The 16,992-nt window shown below is 40.1% G+C and overlaps 2 protein-coding genes across 3 annotated transcripts; both read right to left on the bottom strand.

The window, feature by feature from the left end:
* Nucleotides 1-2,242: 2,242 nt before the first annotated feature.
* On the bottom strand, nt 2,243-9,341 carry LOC102302803 (fizzy-related protein homolog). Of its 2 annotated transcripts, none has more exons than XM_005920503.3 (14): nt 9,146-9,341; nt 8,385-8,457; nt 7,787-7,915; nt 7,561-7,624; nt 6,699-6,829; nt 6,510-6,595; nt 6,233-6,416; nt 6,036-6,101; nt 5,433-5,535; nt 5,114-5,298; nt 4,762-4,995; nt 4,372-4,476; nt 3,696-3,788; nt 2,243-3,577 (listed from the first exon to the last, which is right to left on the bottom strand). In XM_005920503.3, exons 2-14 carry the CDS (start codon nt 8,451-8,453, stop codon nt 3,536-3,538), a joined length of 1,491 nt encoding a protein of 496 aa, XP_005920565.1. In that variant the 5' UTR covers nt 8,454-8,457; nt 9,146-9,341; the 3' UTR covers nt 2,243-3,535. The 2 variants fall into 2 exon arrangements, with proteins under 2 accessions (XP_005920565.1, XP_005920564.1); XM_005920502.2 differs by lacking the exon at nt 9,146-9,341 and adding an exon at nt 8,556-9,120.
* A 1,079-nt stretch (nt 9,342-10,420) lies between these two features.
* On the bottom strand, nt 10,421-16,602 carry plekhj1 (pleckstrin homology domain containing, family J member 1). Its single transcript, XM_005920505.3, has 6 exons — nt 16,183-16,602; nt 15,941-16,008; nt 15,780-15,846; nt 14,320-14,410; nt 12,205-12,268; nt 10,421-11,630 (listed from the first exon to the last, which is right to left on the bottom strand). The coding sequence occupies exons 1-6, from the start codon at nt 16,274-16,276 to the stop codon at nt 11,538-11,540; spliced, it is 477 nt and encodes a 158-aa protein (XP_005920567.1). The 5' UTR covers nt 16,277-16,602; the 3' UTR covers nt 10,421-11,537.
* Between the last annotated feature and the right edge of the window lie 390 nt (nt 16,603-16,992).

The raw sequence follows: 16,992 nt of genomic DNA, 5'->3' as shown, positions 1-16,992 counted from the left end.
GGCTGGGCTGGTAATATGATGAAAATTTGCACACTTCCTGGAAACCAGGTGAGGCCGCGGGATGTTTTCTGGCTCCCGTTTGAACAAATATGGTTTTAAACTGAGGGTAAAATGAAACCACATGCCCCGTGGGGTTTGTCTGGTCAGATTTTTACCGTTTCCAGAAGCTTGTTATAAAAACAACCAATGTTGTTAATATCAAATTATTCCTCTTTTGAATGTAAGATATGATCCTTACCTTTGAGGTAGCTTTGTTCAGGTAGATTCTGCTGTATGGTAGCGTCACTGAATCACTCATTTTGGACCAGCTCATAGGATGGCTCCCTCTGGTGTTCACTTTTAGTTCTGACATAACTACAAGACAAATATGTTGGGAGGTGTTTGGATAAGTGACAAAATAAGTGAAAACCCAAAATAAGAGAGAAAAAACACTGAATCAAAACACAAAATCCACAGACACTTTGTTAGGTACAACATTTCAGGTGATTTAAGTGACTGTGGCGTGGTTGTTGGTGCCAGACAGGTTAATGTGAGTATTTCAGAAACTGCTAATCTGCTGGGATTTCTGGTCAGCAGGAGAAGACCACAATGGTGGCACTCTTCTCATCTAAGAACAGGAAACTGAGATTATATTGCTATAGCTCTATTAAAGTTTTAACTATCCAGAGGACCTCAACAGCTACAGGCCGGTGGCTCTGACATCCCACCTGATGAAGAACCTGGAGCGGCTGGTCCTAGCTCAACTTCGCCCCCTGATGAGCTCATCACTGGACTGAATTCAGTTTGCCTACCAGCCTGGCACTGGAGTGGATGATGCTGTCATTCACCTCCTACATCATTTAATCTCTCACCTGGAGACCACTGGAAGCACTGTGAGGATCATGTTCTTTGATTTCTCCAGTGCGTTTAAGACCATTCTTCCCTCAGTTCTGAAGGACAAGCTGGAGAACACAGGAGTGGACCATCACCTCACAACATGGATACCAGAATACCTCACCAATCAACCACAGTATGTGACAACTCGGGGTCTGACAGGGTTTTCTGCAGTATGGGGCCCCACAGGGAACATTTCTGGCTCCATTCCTCTTCACCATCTACACTGCAGACTCCTCTCACAACTCCACTCAGTGCTTCCTGCAGAAGTTCCCTGATGACTCTGCAATAGTTGGCCTCATCACTGATGGGGTCGACAAGGAATACAGAGTGCTGGCCCAAGGCTTTGTGGACTGGTGCCAGCAGAACTACCTCCAGATCAACACTAGTAAAACCAAGGAGCTGGTGGTAGACTTCCAAAGGCACAAACATCCTCCACCTCAACCACTAAACATCCAAGGTATGGACATTGAGGCTGTGGACAGCTGCAGGTACCTTGGTGTTCATCTGAACAATAAACTGGACTCGACTCACAATTCAGATGCTCTCTACAGAAAAGGGCAGAGCAGGCTGTACCTGCTGCAGACGTCTTTTGGAGTGAAGACCCGGACCTTCTATGACTCTGTGGTGGCCTCAGCCATCTTTTACGGTGTGGTCTGCTGGAGTAGCAACGGGCCAGCTCTGTTCTAGGATGCCCTCTGGACCCAGTGGAGGTGGTGAGTAACAGGAGAATGGTGGCTAAGCGGTCATCCCTGTTGGACAACATCTCCCACCCCATGCAGGAGACTCTGATAGCACTGAGAAGCTCCTTCAGTGGCAGACTGCGGCACCGACGATGTGGGACGGAAAGATTTCGCAGGCATTTCCTTGCTGCTACTGTCGGACTCTACAACATGGTCTTTGCAGATGACCCCCCACACACACACACACACACACCCCATACACAATTGTAAATTTCACTCTGTCTCTCCGATGTGCAATAGTACCAAGTGCAATCTTCCCAATATAAGAAAGTATTTTATTCTATTTTTACTGCTCTTGTACTTTCTGCCATGACCAAAAAATTTCCCACATGTGGGACTAAAAAGGTTTATCTTATGTTTTAACTGTAAAACGGTTTGAAAATGTTCACATCTCAGTTTAGAAACCAGAATCAAAATATTTTGTTCTCTAAAAATTATATGATAAATAAATTCATATAAAGGATTCTTCTCCAAATGTAACCAAACGTGTAATAACTGAGAATACCTGCAAACTAAAGACACCCTTTAGTTTAAACAGATGAATGTTTGGTTGGAGCACAAAGCAGGAACGTAAAGTATTACTAACAACTTGAGGAGTAGTTACAGTCCAATAAAACAGCACTAAGTTACAAGATATGGCAATTTAATTGTTGTTCATGTTCCAGTACAGAAATATTTTTTTCTTTTTTAAACATTCTTTCAATAACTGAAGTTGCCAGCGTTGTCTTTAAGTGACATTAAAATTTAGAGTTGACCGTCAGCTCCCTTCAGACAACCTCGCTAAGCAAACCTTTTCACTCTGTACTCTAAACTTTCACAAGACAAATAAATAGCGCTTGTTCAAAGGTAGGTGACTGAAACATTCAAAGAAAACGTGGCAGAGGATATGAAATATTTCTCCAGATTAAAAAACAAAGTTCAACAGCATGACTGCCTGACACAGAAGAAGTTTGAAGTAGCAAAAAAATGAGCGCCCCAAGCTTGAATATGTTACAGACATAGCACAAAGCAGAAGTTCTTTACACAGCAGCATTTCACCATCTGGTTTAATCACAAATGTTTTTACTGTGCGCTAGCGGTTGCTGTAAACTACAATGATAAGCCAAAGCTATTTCCTTTTAATTTTCCTTGGCTTGCTTTTCAATTAGGAAAAGATAATCTCCCAAAAACAAATTGTTTTGGGGAGATAATGAAGTAATGCTTGCCATGTTTGATTATTATTTTCAATAACTAAAATAAAAATGTCATTTTTCTTAAAAAACAAAAACAAGAGAGATCAGGCTCTTTCACTGAATCCTTGTTAACTATTAGCAAAATGGCACAAGATTATGAATCTTTTTATCAGTGTACACGAAACATTATTGCCCCTCAGGAAAAGGTAACGCAAGCTTGGAATTTTTTTCTGCAAACCTGAACAAAATCAAACTTGCTCCACAGATCAGACCAAAAAACTGCAGTTATGCACATGAAATTAAGTCAACCAGCCTTTGCAGCAAATACGTCGATAACATATGTTAAAAATGTAAAAAACAAAAAACAAAAAAAGGAGCAAAAAACATACAAACAACAAAGAAACTAAACAAAAACAGAAAATAAATAAACGATCACAAGGACAAACTCAATATTTGGCAGGTATGCACAACGTCTGTTTGCAGACACGGGGAGATAAAGGCCCCGAAACTGGAGGCGGCAGTGGCTCCATCATTCAGGAGGAAGTGGAATACTGTGTGCATCTCTTCTACCCTCGATACTCGGTCTATGTGTCTCCTCTCATCTCATCTTCTGCTACAACTTAACTAAGGCCAGTCGAGGAGGACCTCTGCAGAGTACTGAGGAGAGTGTTCAAAGAGGCCCCATTTACACCAGGAGACATGCAAAGACAAATTCCCTTCCTGTTTTTATTCCCCGTACAGTGCAGACTACCGGATCCTGGTGAAGAGGTTTAACACAGAGACTGATTCCTGAAAGAAGGAAGGTGGACGTTAGACAGAGACCACTACAAAAATAACACGCAGGTGATGAAAACTGCATTCAAGGAAGCCCAACACAGAGAAAGTGAGAAATGGGAAGAAAACGTGCCTTGGTGGATCTCATCTTGCTAAAGACGTTCCAGAACCTCAGAGTTTCATCTCCAGCCCCCGTCACGATGGCCTCCCCATCAGGTGACATAGCCTGCATGCAAGTTATTATTAAACACTGAATATGCACCACTATAACAGATACATCATTTGCTCCGGGATTAATAAAGTATTCTAATTCTGATGTAATTACAGGAATCTGAAGTGGGCACAGGAAGGATTTTATCATTTTAGTTTGCTTTAAGTGTAATTATTTATTAAAATATAATTTTTATACTCCTATCTAAAGTTCACAATATTTGCTTTGAGCACATAAAATATTAATTAACATCCTTCTTAAGTTTACATGTGCATTCCTATGTATTAATTGTTGATGTAAAGCCAAAGTGATGCACAGAAATCACTCACAACAGCACTTACACAAAACATCAGAAAGAGGTAGAAAATGTCAGTTTCACTCATTTTTTTTTATTTTTGAGAAGCTCTGTGTCAGTGTCACCCTTTTACCCTGGGATATCTAACAGCGACACTTCTTAAAGGGTCAGTCAAGTGAGTCTAGTTTTATAGGATCATTTCCTTACACTTTTTTTTCCTGTGACTATTTATTTCTGCTTTACAGTTTTATTTTAAGTTAAGATTATCTTTAATTTAGTTATAAAGGAAAAAAATATACTGACCAGGTAAAGTACTCTATAGGAATGCCCCGTAAGCTTGGCCACTTGAGTTAGAGACGGATACTTCCACACGAGGATCTGGTTCTGGGAATAACCGTGCGTGCTGACCTGCAGAGGAGGAACAGTTTTTTCCACTTATTTAGCTGGCAGGTTTGTCTACCATCGGATAAAAATCAACAATTCCACATCACTGCTTCCATCGTATTTTCCAGCCAAAAACACACGCACAAAAGAGAAAAATAAATAAAAACTGAGTTGAATGCTACTGAATAGCAAAAAAACTCCTCACCAACAGCCCTAAAATTAACCTTGGTGTATGTCCGTATTCAAGAGCAGATGCATGTATTCTATTTCACAGGAGCAGAGTGCAGTCAAAGACATGGGGTGTCTCACCAGTTCATTAGTGTGCTTGGACCAGGCCAGGTTGCAGACCTGAGAGCCGGTGTCTGTGCACTGCAGAGGCTGGCCAGTCAGAGTGTTCCAAAAGCGGATGCAGCGATCGGCTGTGCCTCCTCCAGAGGCCAACAGGCCGTGTTGGTGAGGAGACCAGGCGATGGCCTTCACTGCAGCTAAGTGCTCCGTGTACTGCTGCACTGGGAGGACACTTGAGTGGTTCCACACGAGTAACTGCAGACAGCAGGTTGCAATAACAAGAGGACAGAAAATTTTTGACGTTTTTTATAAAAAAGGGACCCCAATAAAAATGTGGCACAGACAAAGGCATTGGGCGAGATTCTCTGCATACCTTGTTATCATTTCCACCTGAGGCTAGAAGCTGGTGGTCTGTGCTCCACTTGAGCCCGCAGACTTCCTGTCTGTGTCCTTGGAGCCGACGTTCTGACTGGAGAGGCGGTGCCCTGATGTCCCGCTGCAGGATCACCCGATCACGACTCCCAGACGACAGCTGGTCGGCATTCCACGCTAGAGCACCTAGAAGCAGGGAATGACGACCAGGGGAGATGATTCACCGATCATGAATGAGAGATGTTGCTAAACAACTGTTTGAAAATAAGTGAAGCTTGAATGACTGTCTCTACCTTCATTTCCATAGACTTTCAACTTACCCACTCTGGCTGTGTGTCCTTCTAGCACAGAGAGCTTCTTCCCTGCTGCTGCATCCCAGATTTGTACATAGCCTTTGTGGGTGCCTACAGCTACGAGGTTACCCTAAAAACAGACAGCACACTTTGAAGATGACACTGGCAAGTAGGAGTCTAATCTTACAATGGCACAAAAACAGGAGCAAGTGCAAATACCCTCAAGCCTTTTCTTAGTTACAGCATAGGTTAAAAGCCTGAAATCATAAATAAGCTTGAATTTCTTTGAAATATCCAGACATACTCTTGTTTCATGGCAGACCTTCAAAGTGAACCAATTATGCTTTTCCTTACTTTCTGTCATATATTTCATATATACCGTTGTGATGGTGAATTCTCAACCTTGCATAAACATATCCAAAGAATCGATAATTAAAGTCATATTTTTAGAAAACAATAACTATGAGCCCAAACCTCAGGCTGTAGAGTGCTCTGAACACTCAGTTTCTGGCAGTTTTTCTGCTTTCAGAAACTGTAAAAAAAGGCCAGCTGTGCAGGCTTTATTACAGCATTGTTTAAAGTCCTGGACGAGAGCTTGCAAAGACAAGAATCAATGAAAGAAAAACACACCCTCTCTGACCAGCCCACTGACGTCACAGAGTCTCCTTCTACAGAAAGGTCACAAAGACGAGTCACCTAAAGTTTCGAAAAGTGCCAGACAAAGGAGACAGATTAATGCGAATGTTCCAGGAGGTAGTTCAATTATGTCTTTTTCATTAAGTATGACACACTATCACAGGTTTTCTCAGCTAACATGTCACACACACCTGGCTGGTACAGGCACTCCACAAGTAGACACAGGTACCCAGTCCCACACTGAGCACATTCAGAGAGGACCAGTCCACTAGGTTGAGGTAGAAATCATCTTGAAGCTCTGGAGCGTCCAGAACTTTGAAAGGTATTTTAGAAATCTTGCGTGTTGGTTTTCGTGGCGATCGAAGAAGTTTCTGACTGTAAAGCCCAATAACATGTAAGCAACACAGTCAATTTTTCTCCCCATATTAAGAAATGGCACTTTCACGTTTAGCTGGAAAATTTAATTACCTGTTACTACTGACGGGTGATAGTGAATAGGGAGAGACTGTGTTTCCATCCTCGTCGGGAAGAGCTCTCTTGGTACTTACAGAATACTACAACAATCAAACAGATTATTTCTAACGCAGACAAAACCCACCGTAAAACAAAAAACACTTAGCCAGTTACAAAAACATTATTATTATTATTATTTTTTACACTAAAAAGGCTCCTCTTGGCAGGCGTAGATGGCTGCAAGCGACGATCTTCTGACTGGGGGTCCTGGACTTTCTCAATGCCTGCTCCTAGTAGCTCATTTTTCAGCAGAGCTGAGTAAGCCAGACCGTCCGCTGAAGACAAAGGAACAGACAGAGGGGAAATCAAACCAGGCTGTCGAAATGATTAACTTCAAAACCCTGTGCTCCCTTTGCAGTTTCTCAGCTCTCGCTCACATCTCTGAAGATCAGGGAGAATTTTCCACTAAGCTTTGTTTAGCCCTTATCTGCAGTCTCCATGAGCCTGCCCAGGCTTAGTAAACAAGAGAAGGTCAAATTATCAAGTTTGACTGGAGCAGAAAGAGATACCTGTGGAAATGAACTGAAAATGGATAAAACTCACACCTAAAGTACATCTACAACACAGAAAAACATATTTCACTTGGGGATGGGAAAGCGAGTAACTCATAATACATGACTATCATGATAATTATTCAGTAACTAAATATCATGATAAAATATAGGCTAAAGTTTTTTTTCATCATCTTTTATCCATTACGATAGCCTTGAAAAACAAAAAACAAAAACACACACCTAAGTGTGACATATAACCAACCTTATTTTGAGCAAATTTACAGCACCATTAAGAGCTTTCACTCTAATACTAAAGTCTGAATGAACAAACACAGGGGTGAAACTAAATTCCAACTACACAAACATTCAGACAGAAGCTAAAGTAAAGAAAACTGAACACAAAGAAAATGCAAAAACAGATTTTGTCTCATTCACAATTTAAATGCTTGTGACAAGAGAGGTGCAGGTGGAAACACAGTTTGTCATCATTCAAGAGAAAAGCAATGGATTACCTTTGTTGCTGTCAGTGGTGCCATCTTTGGTTTTCCTATTTTGATTGTGCGACTTTTCAATTTCCTGTGTTAAAATAATCATAATCAATAAATGATCACTCTCAACCAATTCTGTAAACTTAAGTATTAGAAAAAACAAAGCAAACACTTTAATCTTGAGAGCATTGTTCTTTTGGTAGGACAGGCAGAAGAGTGCTTGGTGTATTTGCTGTTGTGGCAGACTCACATTAATGCGATGGAAGTTGACACTCCAGTTGGCTCCAGCCCGGGAGGGAATGAAACGATCACCATGCTTGCTAGGAGAGGACAGGGGGGAGCTGGTGGGTGTCAGAGATCGCACTGCTCCTAGAGCTTTCTGCACAAGGGAAAAGAGAAGACAGCATTGTGGGGGGGTTTTTTTCTACTCTACGGCAAACAAACAGGCCTCGGAGTGGATTTGAAAACTCAATAACGGAACAGGAACATAATTTAGATGGCAGATGGTGTGTTTTTTTGAGGTGATAACAACAGGAGGCAACATTCACAAAAGCCAGTCTTTTGGCCAGTAAGGTCTTGTTTTTACTCAACAGTGGTGACAGTGTCAATAGACTGCCATGTGAAACCATTTTTCCCTTATAATACATGGAAAGCACTGCCCTCACGTCCCTCCTGGGAGGGGATATCATCATTTAAAAATCAAGACAATGACCTTATTCAAGATTACTTGCAGATTTGACTAGTCTTAATTAGACAGCAGAATTAGCTTTTGTTCAGAGGATGAACATTACTTTACATACAAGGAATCAGACAGAATAGACAAAAAAAACAAACTTGTTTTTACTTACAATGGGACTTGCATTCTCATTTTGGATATTGATCTGTCTGAGGAGCCTGCACTCATAGTCCTGATCCATGATCCTGAGAACAGGACAAGACCACAATAAAGTTCATTCACAAGATGCGTTCATTGACGATGTGTTTATCCTATATAGGAAATGGCACCGTGTATAAGCTACCTGTCAAACATCGGCATACACGGTGTATTTGTTGTTAGATAAATAAACCCGTTATTCAACTGATTTAAAACGCTTTGAACTTACCGTTTATCAAACGACAATGCTAAGAGTCACCGACATGGAGCAGTAATCCCCAGAGGAACTGCTTTGTATTAATCAATGAGGCAATAAAGCTACATTAAAACCCTCCGGAAGAATTACAAAGATAAACCAATCAATAGTTAAAATGTAGAGTTTTTTGGTTTCATTCCATCTCCAACTAACTAACCAACCAACCAACCAACCACCCAACCACCGACGTGTAATTAAATGACATACCAGTACCTATGATCAGCTGCGACTGTGGACTCTGACATGCTAACAGCACTTAAATTATCTTTATGAAAACCTTAGTCTTGTAACTTTGAAACGCAACCCAACAGCAGTCATTTACTTGCATATCCCACAAAGCGAAATACTGCTATCTCTGGTGATTATCGCTGAAATACGAATAAAGAAAATCTAAATAATCCAACGACCCAGCACAGAAAGCTAGGCTAATGCTAACGCTAGCTCAGCTGTGTAAGACAATTTATCGTATTAGCACCTACCTTTCCCCCAGCAAACGCTTCCCCCCGTATGCACTGTTAATTTGGTTCTCGTAGTGTTTTCTAACTCAGTTCAAATGTGTTGTTTTGTGCTTTTTACCCGTAAAATCGACACACAGAATACAAATGTTTTCTTTTGCCGAGCATTCAATTTAGGCTCGCTAAGCATCACGGGAAGTGCGTGACGTCGCTGTTTTTGAAACACACATTTTCCGTTGTTAAGGAAACGTGTCCGACTCGACTGAACGTTGTCGGTAAAACCTGACCTCTGGGTTTAACCGGCAACCGAGGCTAAACAAGATTATAGTCTCACCAGTTTATAGTCAAAGATTTAGCACAGGTTTCAAAATGAATAGCAGTTCAGGTCATGCCACAGAGAACAGAATCTCAAATGCAACAAAAATGCGATTAAAAAAACATACATTTTAATATTTTACTTTCTTACACTGTGGATTCATGTTTGAGCATCAGCGTTGATACTAAAATTTATTTTATTTCCACTTTCAACGGTGATGTATTTGCATGATAGTTAAAAAAAACAATATGACAAAACATCAAACACCATTTAGTGAACAAAAAGGTTTAATTCAATATACTTAATAAATAATTATTTATATAATGTGTGTGTTTCCAGAGGCCTGTACTACAAAGCCAGTATCTTTCCATTGTCTGGTTTTTACTCACCTCAACAACAAAAGAGATGATATATTTGTAAAGTTTAGACTGGCAAAGACTCTGCTAAAAACAACAACAAAAATAAAAAAACCAACCCGTCTGCTGTGCTGATGTTGCATGCCTCTTCTCACTTCATTGACTTTTTGAAGCCTCAGCTCCCTGTTCACAACTCCTCCTTTGCTGGTGTGTGGATTCAAACATCAAAATGACAAAGGAAATTGTGTCGTTTGATAACAGAAATTGGCTTATGGAAAATTGATACACAGGCACTTCTTTACACCAGGGAAATACGAAAGCTCAGTCTCTCGCCTTAGCTGAAATTATTTGCCTTCAGCATCAACTTTCCTTTTTGTTTCATTTTGTGTATTTGTAGTAGCAGTGGAGGTGTGCCTGTCTGTTTAGTTTAGTGTGTGCACAGGGGCTCCAGCTACACCCTGGCAGGCCAAAATGTATTAAGAACCTATAGAACCTAAGCTACAGACTATTTACAAGAGCTGGATGTAGCCACCGACACACATTACATTGTGTGTGTGTGTACGTGTATGTGTGTTATCAAATGCTTTCACTTTTGGTTGACAGATGACACACTGGATGAATTTAAAATTTCTTTCAAATGGCTTTATTAGTATAAAAAAAGAGATGCCAGTGAAGCAGATGTTGTTAACTAAAAACAAAAGTTCTATGTGCAAAACATTTAAAATGAAGATACATTCAATGACATGCAATTACAGAGAGACTCTTGAAAAACAAAGATTTCGCTAATTTGAAAGATGCAAAAAAGTCTTACAGGAAACTTGAGTTGAGAGCAAAATGTCAGCTCTCGTTTTCACAAATATTCACGTGATTTGTTTATTTTTATTTCCTGAATCATGCCAAGAGCCTGGTTTTTAAACACATGGTTCAACAGCTTACATAAAGGGATCTGAATCAAAGTGCCACAGAAAAGGTACAGTAGGCTGATCAAGTACGATAGTTGTAATAAAAGAAACAACCCTCAACACCCAATAACTGTGCAAAAGTATTGTCTCAAACACTAAAGGAATCTAACAATGAGGCATAACATGATAAATACACATCTGGACAGCTTTGCCTTTTTCACAGACACTAAGTAAAATATGTGGCTCAACTCAGCAGCTCAAAAGACTCAAAAACAGTTCAAATCAGAGCAGGAATACTGCCAAAGGTTTTCTAAATCAGGCACGCTATCAACTGTAAGCTTCTTTTAAAAGGCTCCATTAAAACAATGGTTTACGTGTTAATATGTCCTCAAATTAGATATTTTGAACATAGTTCTACTCACATTACTAATAGTCCTGAATGAAAGTCGCTCTTGAAATCACATTGTCTGAATGTATAGCATCAACAGTAGAAAACATAAAATGTTTATACAGGGAACTGATTAACTGGGCCAGAAGTCTAAAAATGACACAGAAAAGGCAAATATCACAAATATGATAGTGTTGACTTAACCAAAGCATTGCGTTGCTTGTAATGACTGACAAAGACGCAGCAGGACTAAACTGAGGATGGCTTTACATTACCTAAGACACCTGCATAGGTCTGAGGCAACCCGAGATATAATAAATGCAGCGCAGTAGAGCTCTAAGGAGCAAGATTGTGGGCGATAACGCTGTGGTTTTCAAACCAGTGTGGAGTGATGCTGGAATGGCAGAGTGAACTAATCAAAATAAAACATAGAATGTGAACACAGGACGCTGGTCTACAGGGAGGAGGTATCTCTAGCCACAAGCGGCCGACCGTTGCTGACCTGGAAACGAGCTTCATCGGATATACCATACTGCTCCAAGGGGTCCTGTGGAGAAAGCAGGCAGTGAGTAAAACAGTGTACAGGGAAAATTAGCTGTTACTGAAGCAGAATCAGACTCAAAGAACCAAACAAATAGAAAAGCACTCAAACCTAGAGGTCAGAAAGCCTGGCTTTTACTTAGAGATTTTTGAGATCTCCAGAGGTTAGTGGGATTTCAGCTGCGGCTCACACTGCAATGAATAATTATATGCACAATCAAATGTACAACACGAGGAGAAAAGCTTTTGCAGCCTGTCTCATCCCGAGTAACTAGGAAATTGTTTCTAGAGAGACACATTGCTAATTGAGCTTTCTCTGGCATGTTTCGTTGTGCGCTTTGAGAGTCATCATGAAATTCCACAGTGTTGTTTACATGAATCTTAGCAGCCGAGAGAGCTCAGCATTGCCGAGCAAAACCAAAACCATCCCCCTTCATTAATCTACCAGTCTGTCTGCTATTGATGATGATAATATGAACTCCAAACCGCACTGTAACCATCCCACAGTATGAACGCTGCTGATTAGAAGCACCATCTGTGTGGCATTTAGCGCACCGGCGTGCTGCTGCGAGGGGTCTCACCTTCCCTGTGAGCCTGTGGATTTCTGTTCGATAGAATATAAGATTCTTCCTCATGAACTCGTAACTGCAAGAGATTAGACAACAAATGAACTTGACATTTAGGGAGAAATAATGTTAGACAAATACAGTAAAGATCAGAGCTGCAACTCAGCTTGTAACATTAAACACAGTCACAGGAACTTCCTCTGGAGCAAGGATCGACTTAAAATGTTCTGTACAGGAACATTTTAATTGTTTGTTGCTCGTTGACAGGTAGCTGAGCCATGCTAGCTACGTTACGCAAGCTCAGGGTTTCCACCAGTGCGTTACAAACCCGGCAGTCTGCCTGGCCTCGGCTGACCTCCTGTCAGCTCTAAGCACAATGAATTTTACACTCCGCTACCAAGACGGACAACTATTTATTTTCAATACATCTGTCTTGCAGAGACACAGTTTTTCATAGCTGATTTTGTAGTATTTTTTATAGCTCATCTTATTAATATAGTTACTATTATTATTATTACTGTTACTATAAAAAAATGCTTAAATAAAAAAGTTAAACAAAAGTTAAAAGTGGAATAAAGAACAAATGTTTTTGTTTCATACCATTTACCTGTTCAGCTGATCTGTGTCTACTTCCTGTCCACTAATAAAATCTCTTATTGGTTTATGTAAACAAGCTAAAATATGAATGGGTGCTCTTTTGCTAGGCTTCTTACTGATTTTAGCAGACAGCATCATATGACCCCTATCCTGGCTTCTTTCTGCTTGCTTCCTCTATGGTTTAAATCTGATTTTAGGATTTTACTGATTAGCTCATCCTTGTCTGGGTTCATAGCAGAACTACTGACCCCGTATAAGCTTGCTCACAGCCTTAGATCCTGTAATGACCTTCTTGAAGACAGCAGGCTTACAGAATCACTTCCTCTTTCTTTTTATAGACTTGCTTCTAAGTCAATCCTTGCTCCAGTAGGTCATTCATTTTATTCACATTTTTATTCTTTTTTGAATATATATGTGTGTATTTATGTGACTTTAATGGCTGTGTACCCCTGGCTGTCAATGCACTTTGTAAACTGCGTTATATTAAAATAACAATACACTATAAAAATATAGTGTATTACTGTTATTATGATGATTATTATTTGTGAGAAATGGACTCTGCGGGTCTCTCTGTCTCCCATCTTCTCTCCGCCTGTCTGCTCACATGAAGCCCAGCAGGTCTGTCTGAGCTACCACTCAATTAGCAGTTAGCAGATACATTAATCAAGCACAATATTAAATGTGCCCGACGACACAGCTGCCAGGTCTGACAATTTTTCCGGCAGACTCACTGAAGCCCAAAGGAGAAGTTAGAGCGCTATGATCCTCCTCAGATATCCTCTGCTGTTTGGGAGTATTATGCATTCCCAGTAAGCTTTAAAACAATATGTCAGAGCTGTTATGGATCAGACTGAAGCCGTTTAACACTCACATTTCTAACACTGTGCCTCTGAAAACAGCAAAATCATTCATTTGTGACAGTTTCACCCATGTGAGTCTGTTACTCTGTTACTATGTGAGGTGTCACTTGTTCTACCCACACTGTTCAAATGGCATAGATGTGTAAGCATAATCAGCTGTACAGAACACAGCTTTTCATTATTTGGTTATTAAGTTAGAAAACACACACAAAATGCTCTTCTTTTAGACTTTATGAGCATATGTAGTCAGCACAGCTCTGTGTTTTTAAATATGCAATATAGCAAATTAAACAAATACAAAAAACAAAACTACTCACTGTGGGGGGTTAAGGGTTTTACTTTTTTTGTCTTGACCATCACCACCTGCACCATGCTTAGTTTGAACTTCAGCAGACCATCATGACTGTGTTTACTTGGCTAACTCCAATGAGTTTCTATCACGTGATTGGCTGATTAAATATTTGCTTTAAAGATCAGTTTAACAGGTGTAACTATTGGAGTATGCAGTGAGTGTGTTCTGACCTTTATGAGATATTATTCGATACCCGGTCAAAAAAATACATTTGGTTTAAAAGTTACGTTTTTCTCCATTTATGAATCACTTATTGACGGCTGTAAGTGTCTGTAAGCTTCTGTGCTTCCTGGAATAAGAAAGAAGAAAAGTCAGTCCTACCTTGCTTTGATAATGGAGTCTATCCACTCGGCACACTGCTCTTCAGTATCACATTCAAACACATATTTCCTCTCTGCTTCATCCAGAAATGCTACAGCAAACAGAGGCCATTAGAGATCAGAAACACATGAAGGAAACAAGCAGAAACAGCAGAGCACCAGTGAGAACGTGAAATATACAGTTAGGTCAATATGTTTTTGTAGTTTTGCTTCTATATACCACCACGGTTCATTCTGCATCAAACTATTACAATATTACAGAAGTGCAGACTTTAGCTTTAACTCAATGTAGTTAACAAAAGTAATAAGATAAGATAAGATAACCTTTATTAGTCCCACACGTGGGAAATTTGTTTTGTCACAGCAGGAAGTGGACATTGCAAAAGTTATGAGGCAAAAATTAGAATACAATAAGAATAAATACAGTACACAACTGTACAGAATAGAATAAAATAAAATACTATATACAACTGAGTAAAAATACAACGATGACAGAAAGGATTATTGCACTTAGTATTATATATTATATTATAATGAACTGATTGTTTAGGTATTACAACCATTTCTTACACAGTCAAACACCTGACTGCCAGTTTCATGACCAGGTGTTGGTGATATAATTTTCACATTTGGTGTGATGGTAGATACCAATACAGCTCGAGGTGATTTCATTTTAGTGAGAATTGTGTCAATGTTAAAGTCACACAGAATATGAAAAAAAAAAGCTGTAAACTTTATATCATCCACAATTTTTGTTAATGGATTGTCTTCAAATTTCACAACAAGAAACTAGACCATGGGGTAAATTAAAACTAGGTTGGCTAAGCATTTGACCTTTATCTTCATTTCTAGCACCCAAGGTCAAAGTTGACCTTGAAAACCATTTTAAAGAAATTATATTGAGTAATATATCATATGAAAGCACATGGAGAGACCAGTACAACACACTTTCAATTTTCTCAATACGACACCCGATGATGTCACAATGATGCCATTAACAGGTTGATGTCAGCATGTTGTAATAAAGACATCATAAAATATAACAGTTTTAGCACAGCCCTTGCTCTTCGGCGGGAGTTGCACTCTGTGACTGCTGATAGAAATATGAGCAAAAGCAACTCAAGAGTTTTTTAAACCAAAGAAATGGGATCGTCTTCAACTGAAGTTGGTCACCTGATCTCAACCCAATAACACAAAACTAGTAACTAAAGGTGGCTGCAACAAAGACCAGCACAGAGGGTTACAGTTTATAAAAATGGTTGTAACTCCTAAAGAGGTAATGTGATATTGTTGTTATAGCCCTTGAATAAAAGCTGGGAGTCTGCGCTTCAAAGGCATGTTCATTGTTTGATGTAAAAACCACTGGGGTTGTGTACAGAGGCAGAACTACCAAAAACAAATCGGTCACTTATAGACTTACAGTCACTCCTAACTGTACCTCTAAAGGATGCTGAAGCTTACCAATAGAGAAAGTCTGGCTGTCCTCCCTCTCCACCCTACACTGCTCCAGCAGCAAAGCTCCAATTGGCTGCCAAATAAACACTCAGTTAATTTTGACCCCACTTTTGAAACAAATGTATTCAATTTATCACAGAAAATGCTGTGACAACAAGCATACTGACCTCTTCCTCATCAGTCCGGAAATAAAAGAGGAAGTTGACGACAAGTTTCACTAGCCTCTTCTTTACAACTGCAAGGCCACAAAAGGGAAGTTAGACAGACAAACTCGTCTCTACAACAAACACAAAGCAGCCCAGCTGTCGCATGAAGTACACAGAGAGAGATATGTCTAATATCTGATGCTGACATTAGCTGCTGTGCCCAAATACACGAAACGGAAGTGCGTCTGAATGATTGTCCTTACCGTCTCCTTTCTTGGGACCTCTCATCCCCAGTTCAGCTGCTCTCTCCGAGGGCTGGCGGCTCAGTAACACCAGCTCCTTCTCGTTGAAACGCATGGCGGACACACACAAACACTCACAGGCTTGACAAACAGACGGACACACGCAGGTACACGGATGCTAAAGAGGACCCGTACCCCCAGTCGAAAGCATAACACAGGAGTTAGCTAACGGTAGTACGGTGCAAAAACTATACTGTATACACCGCTGAGTCCACGTCGCTGCTTCGTTATCTAACGTCCCCGAAACCTGTCGGACTGCGTTTGATCATTTCTGAGGGTCAACTGAAAACAACAGCTCTGGACTTCATGTCACACACACACACCTCTAGTAGTAATGACACTCCTCTCTGCTAAGGTTGTCTTCTTCCTCTTCTTCGTCAGGCGCGTTACTGCCCTCTGCAGGTCAAAAATGGCTCCTTTGCTCTGTGCCCTTTCTTCTTGATATTTACAATTGAACATGTGTATATATTAGTGCTATTTCTTACATTTGTAAACTTTGTAATATATTATATTATTTCATTACTTTAGTCTGTTACTGTTATTGTCTTGGAGCAACTGAAACCCACATAATTTCGTTAAGGATTATTAAAGTATTCTGATTCTGATTCTCTGCTGGTATTACAAATGTATTTGTAATGTCTTTCTAATACTAGAGGTCAGCGGAGAATGGCCAAGCTGGTTCAAACTGTCAGGAAGGCAACGGTAACTCAAATAACCAGTGATTACTACCAAAATATGCAGAAGAGTGTCTCTGAATGGGCAACACATTGA

This window comes from Haplochromis burtoni, unplaced genomic scaffold, assembly GCF_018398535.1.
Source record: "Haplochromis burtoni strain Fernald_Lab_line unplaced genomic scaffold, NCSU_Asbu1 Contig_41, whole genome shotgun sequence".
Lineage (NCBI taxonomy): Eukaryota > Metazoa > Chordata > Actinopteri > Cichliformes > Cichlidae > Haplochromis > Haplochromis burtoni.
This window is presented reverse-complemented; position numbering and strand designations above follow the sequence as displayed.

Excerpts from the sequence above, each read along its gene's own strand:
- LOC102302803 (XM_005920502.2), bottom strand. Across the intron at positions 7,625-7,786 it reads TCAACTTCCATCGCATTAAT|GAAATTGAAAAGTCGCACAA; the intron begins GTGAGTCTGCCA and ends ATTTTAACACAG. Across the intron at positions 6,102-6,232 it reads GGAGTGCCTGTACCAGCCAG|GTGACTCGTCTTTGTGACCT; the intron begins GTGTGTGTGACA and ends TCGAAACTTTAG.
- plekhj1 (XM_005920505.3), bottom strand. The coding sequence starts at position 16,276 with ATGCGTTTCAACGAGAAGGAGCTGGTGTTACTGAGCCGCCAGCCCTCG. Across the intron at positions 15,847-15,940 it reads TCCGGACTGATGAGGAAGAG|CCAATTGGAGCTTTGCTGCT; the intron begins GTCAGTATGCTT and ends TTTATTTGGCAG. Across the intron at positions 12,269-14,319 it reads GACTCCATTATCAAAGCAAG|TTACGAGTTCATGAGGAAGA; the intron begins GTAGGACTGACT and ends AATCTCTTGCAG.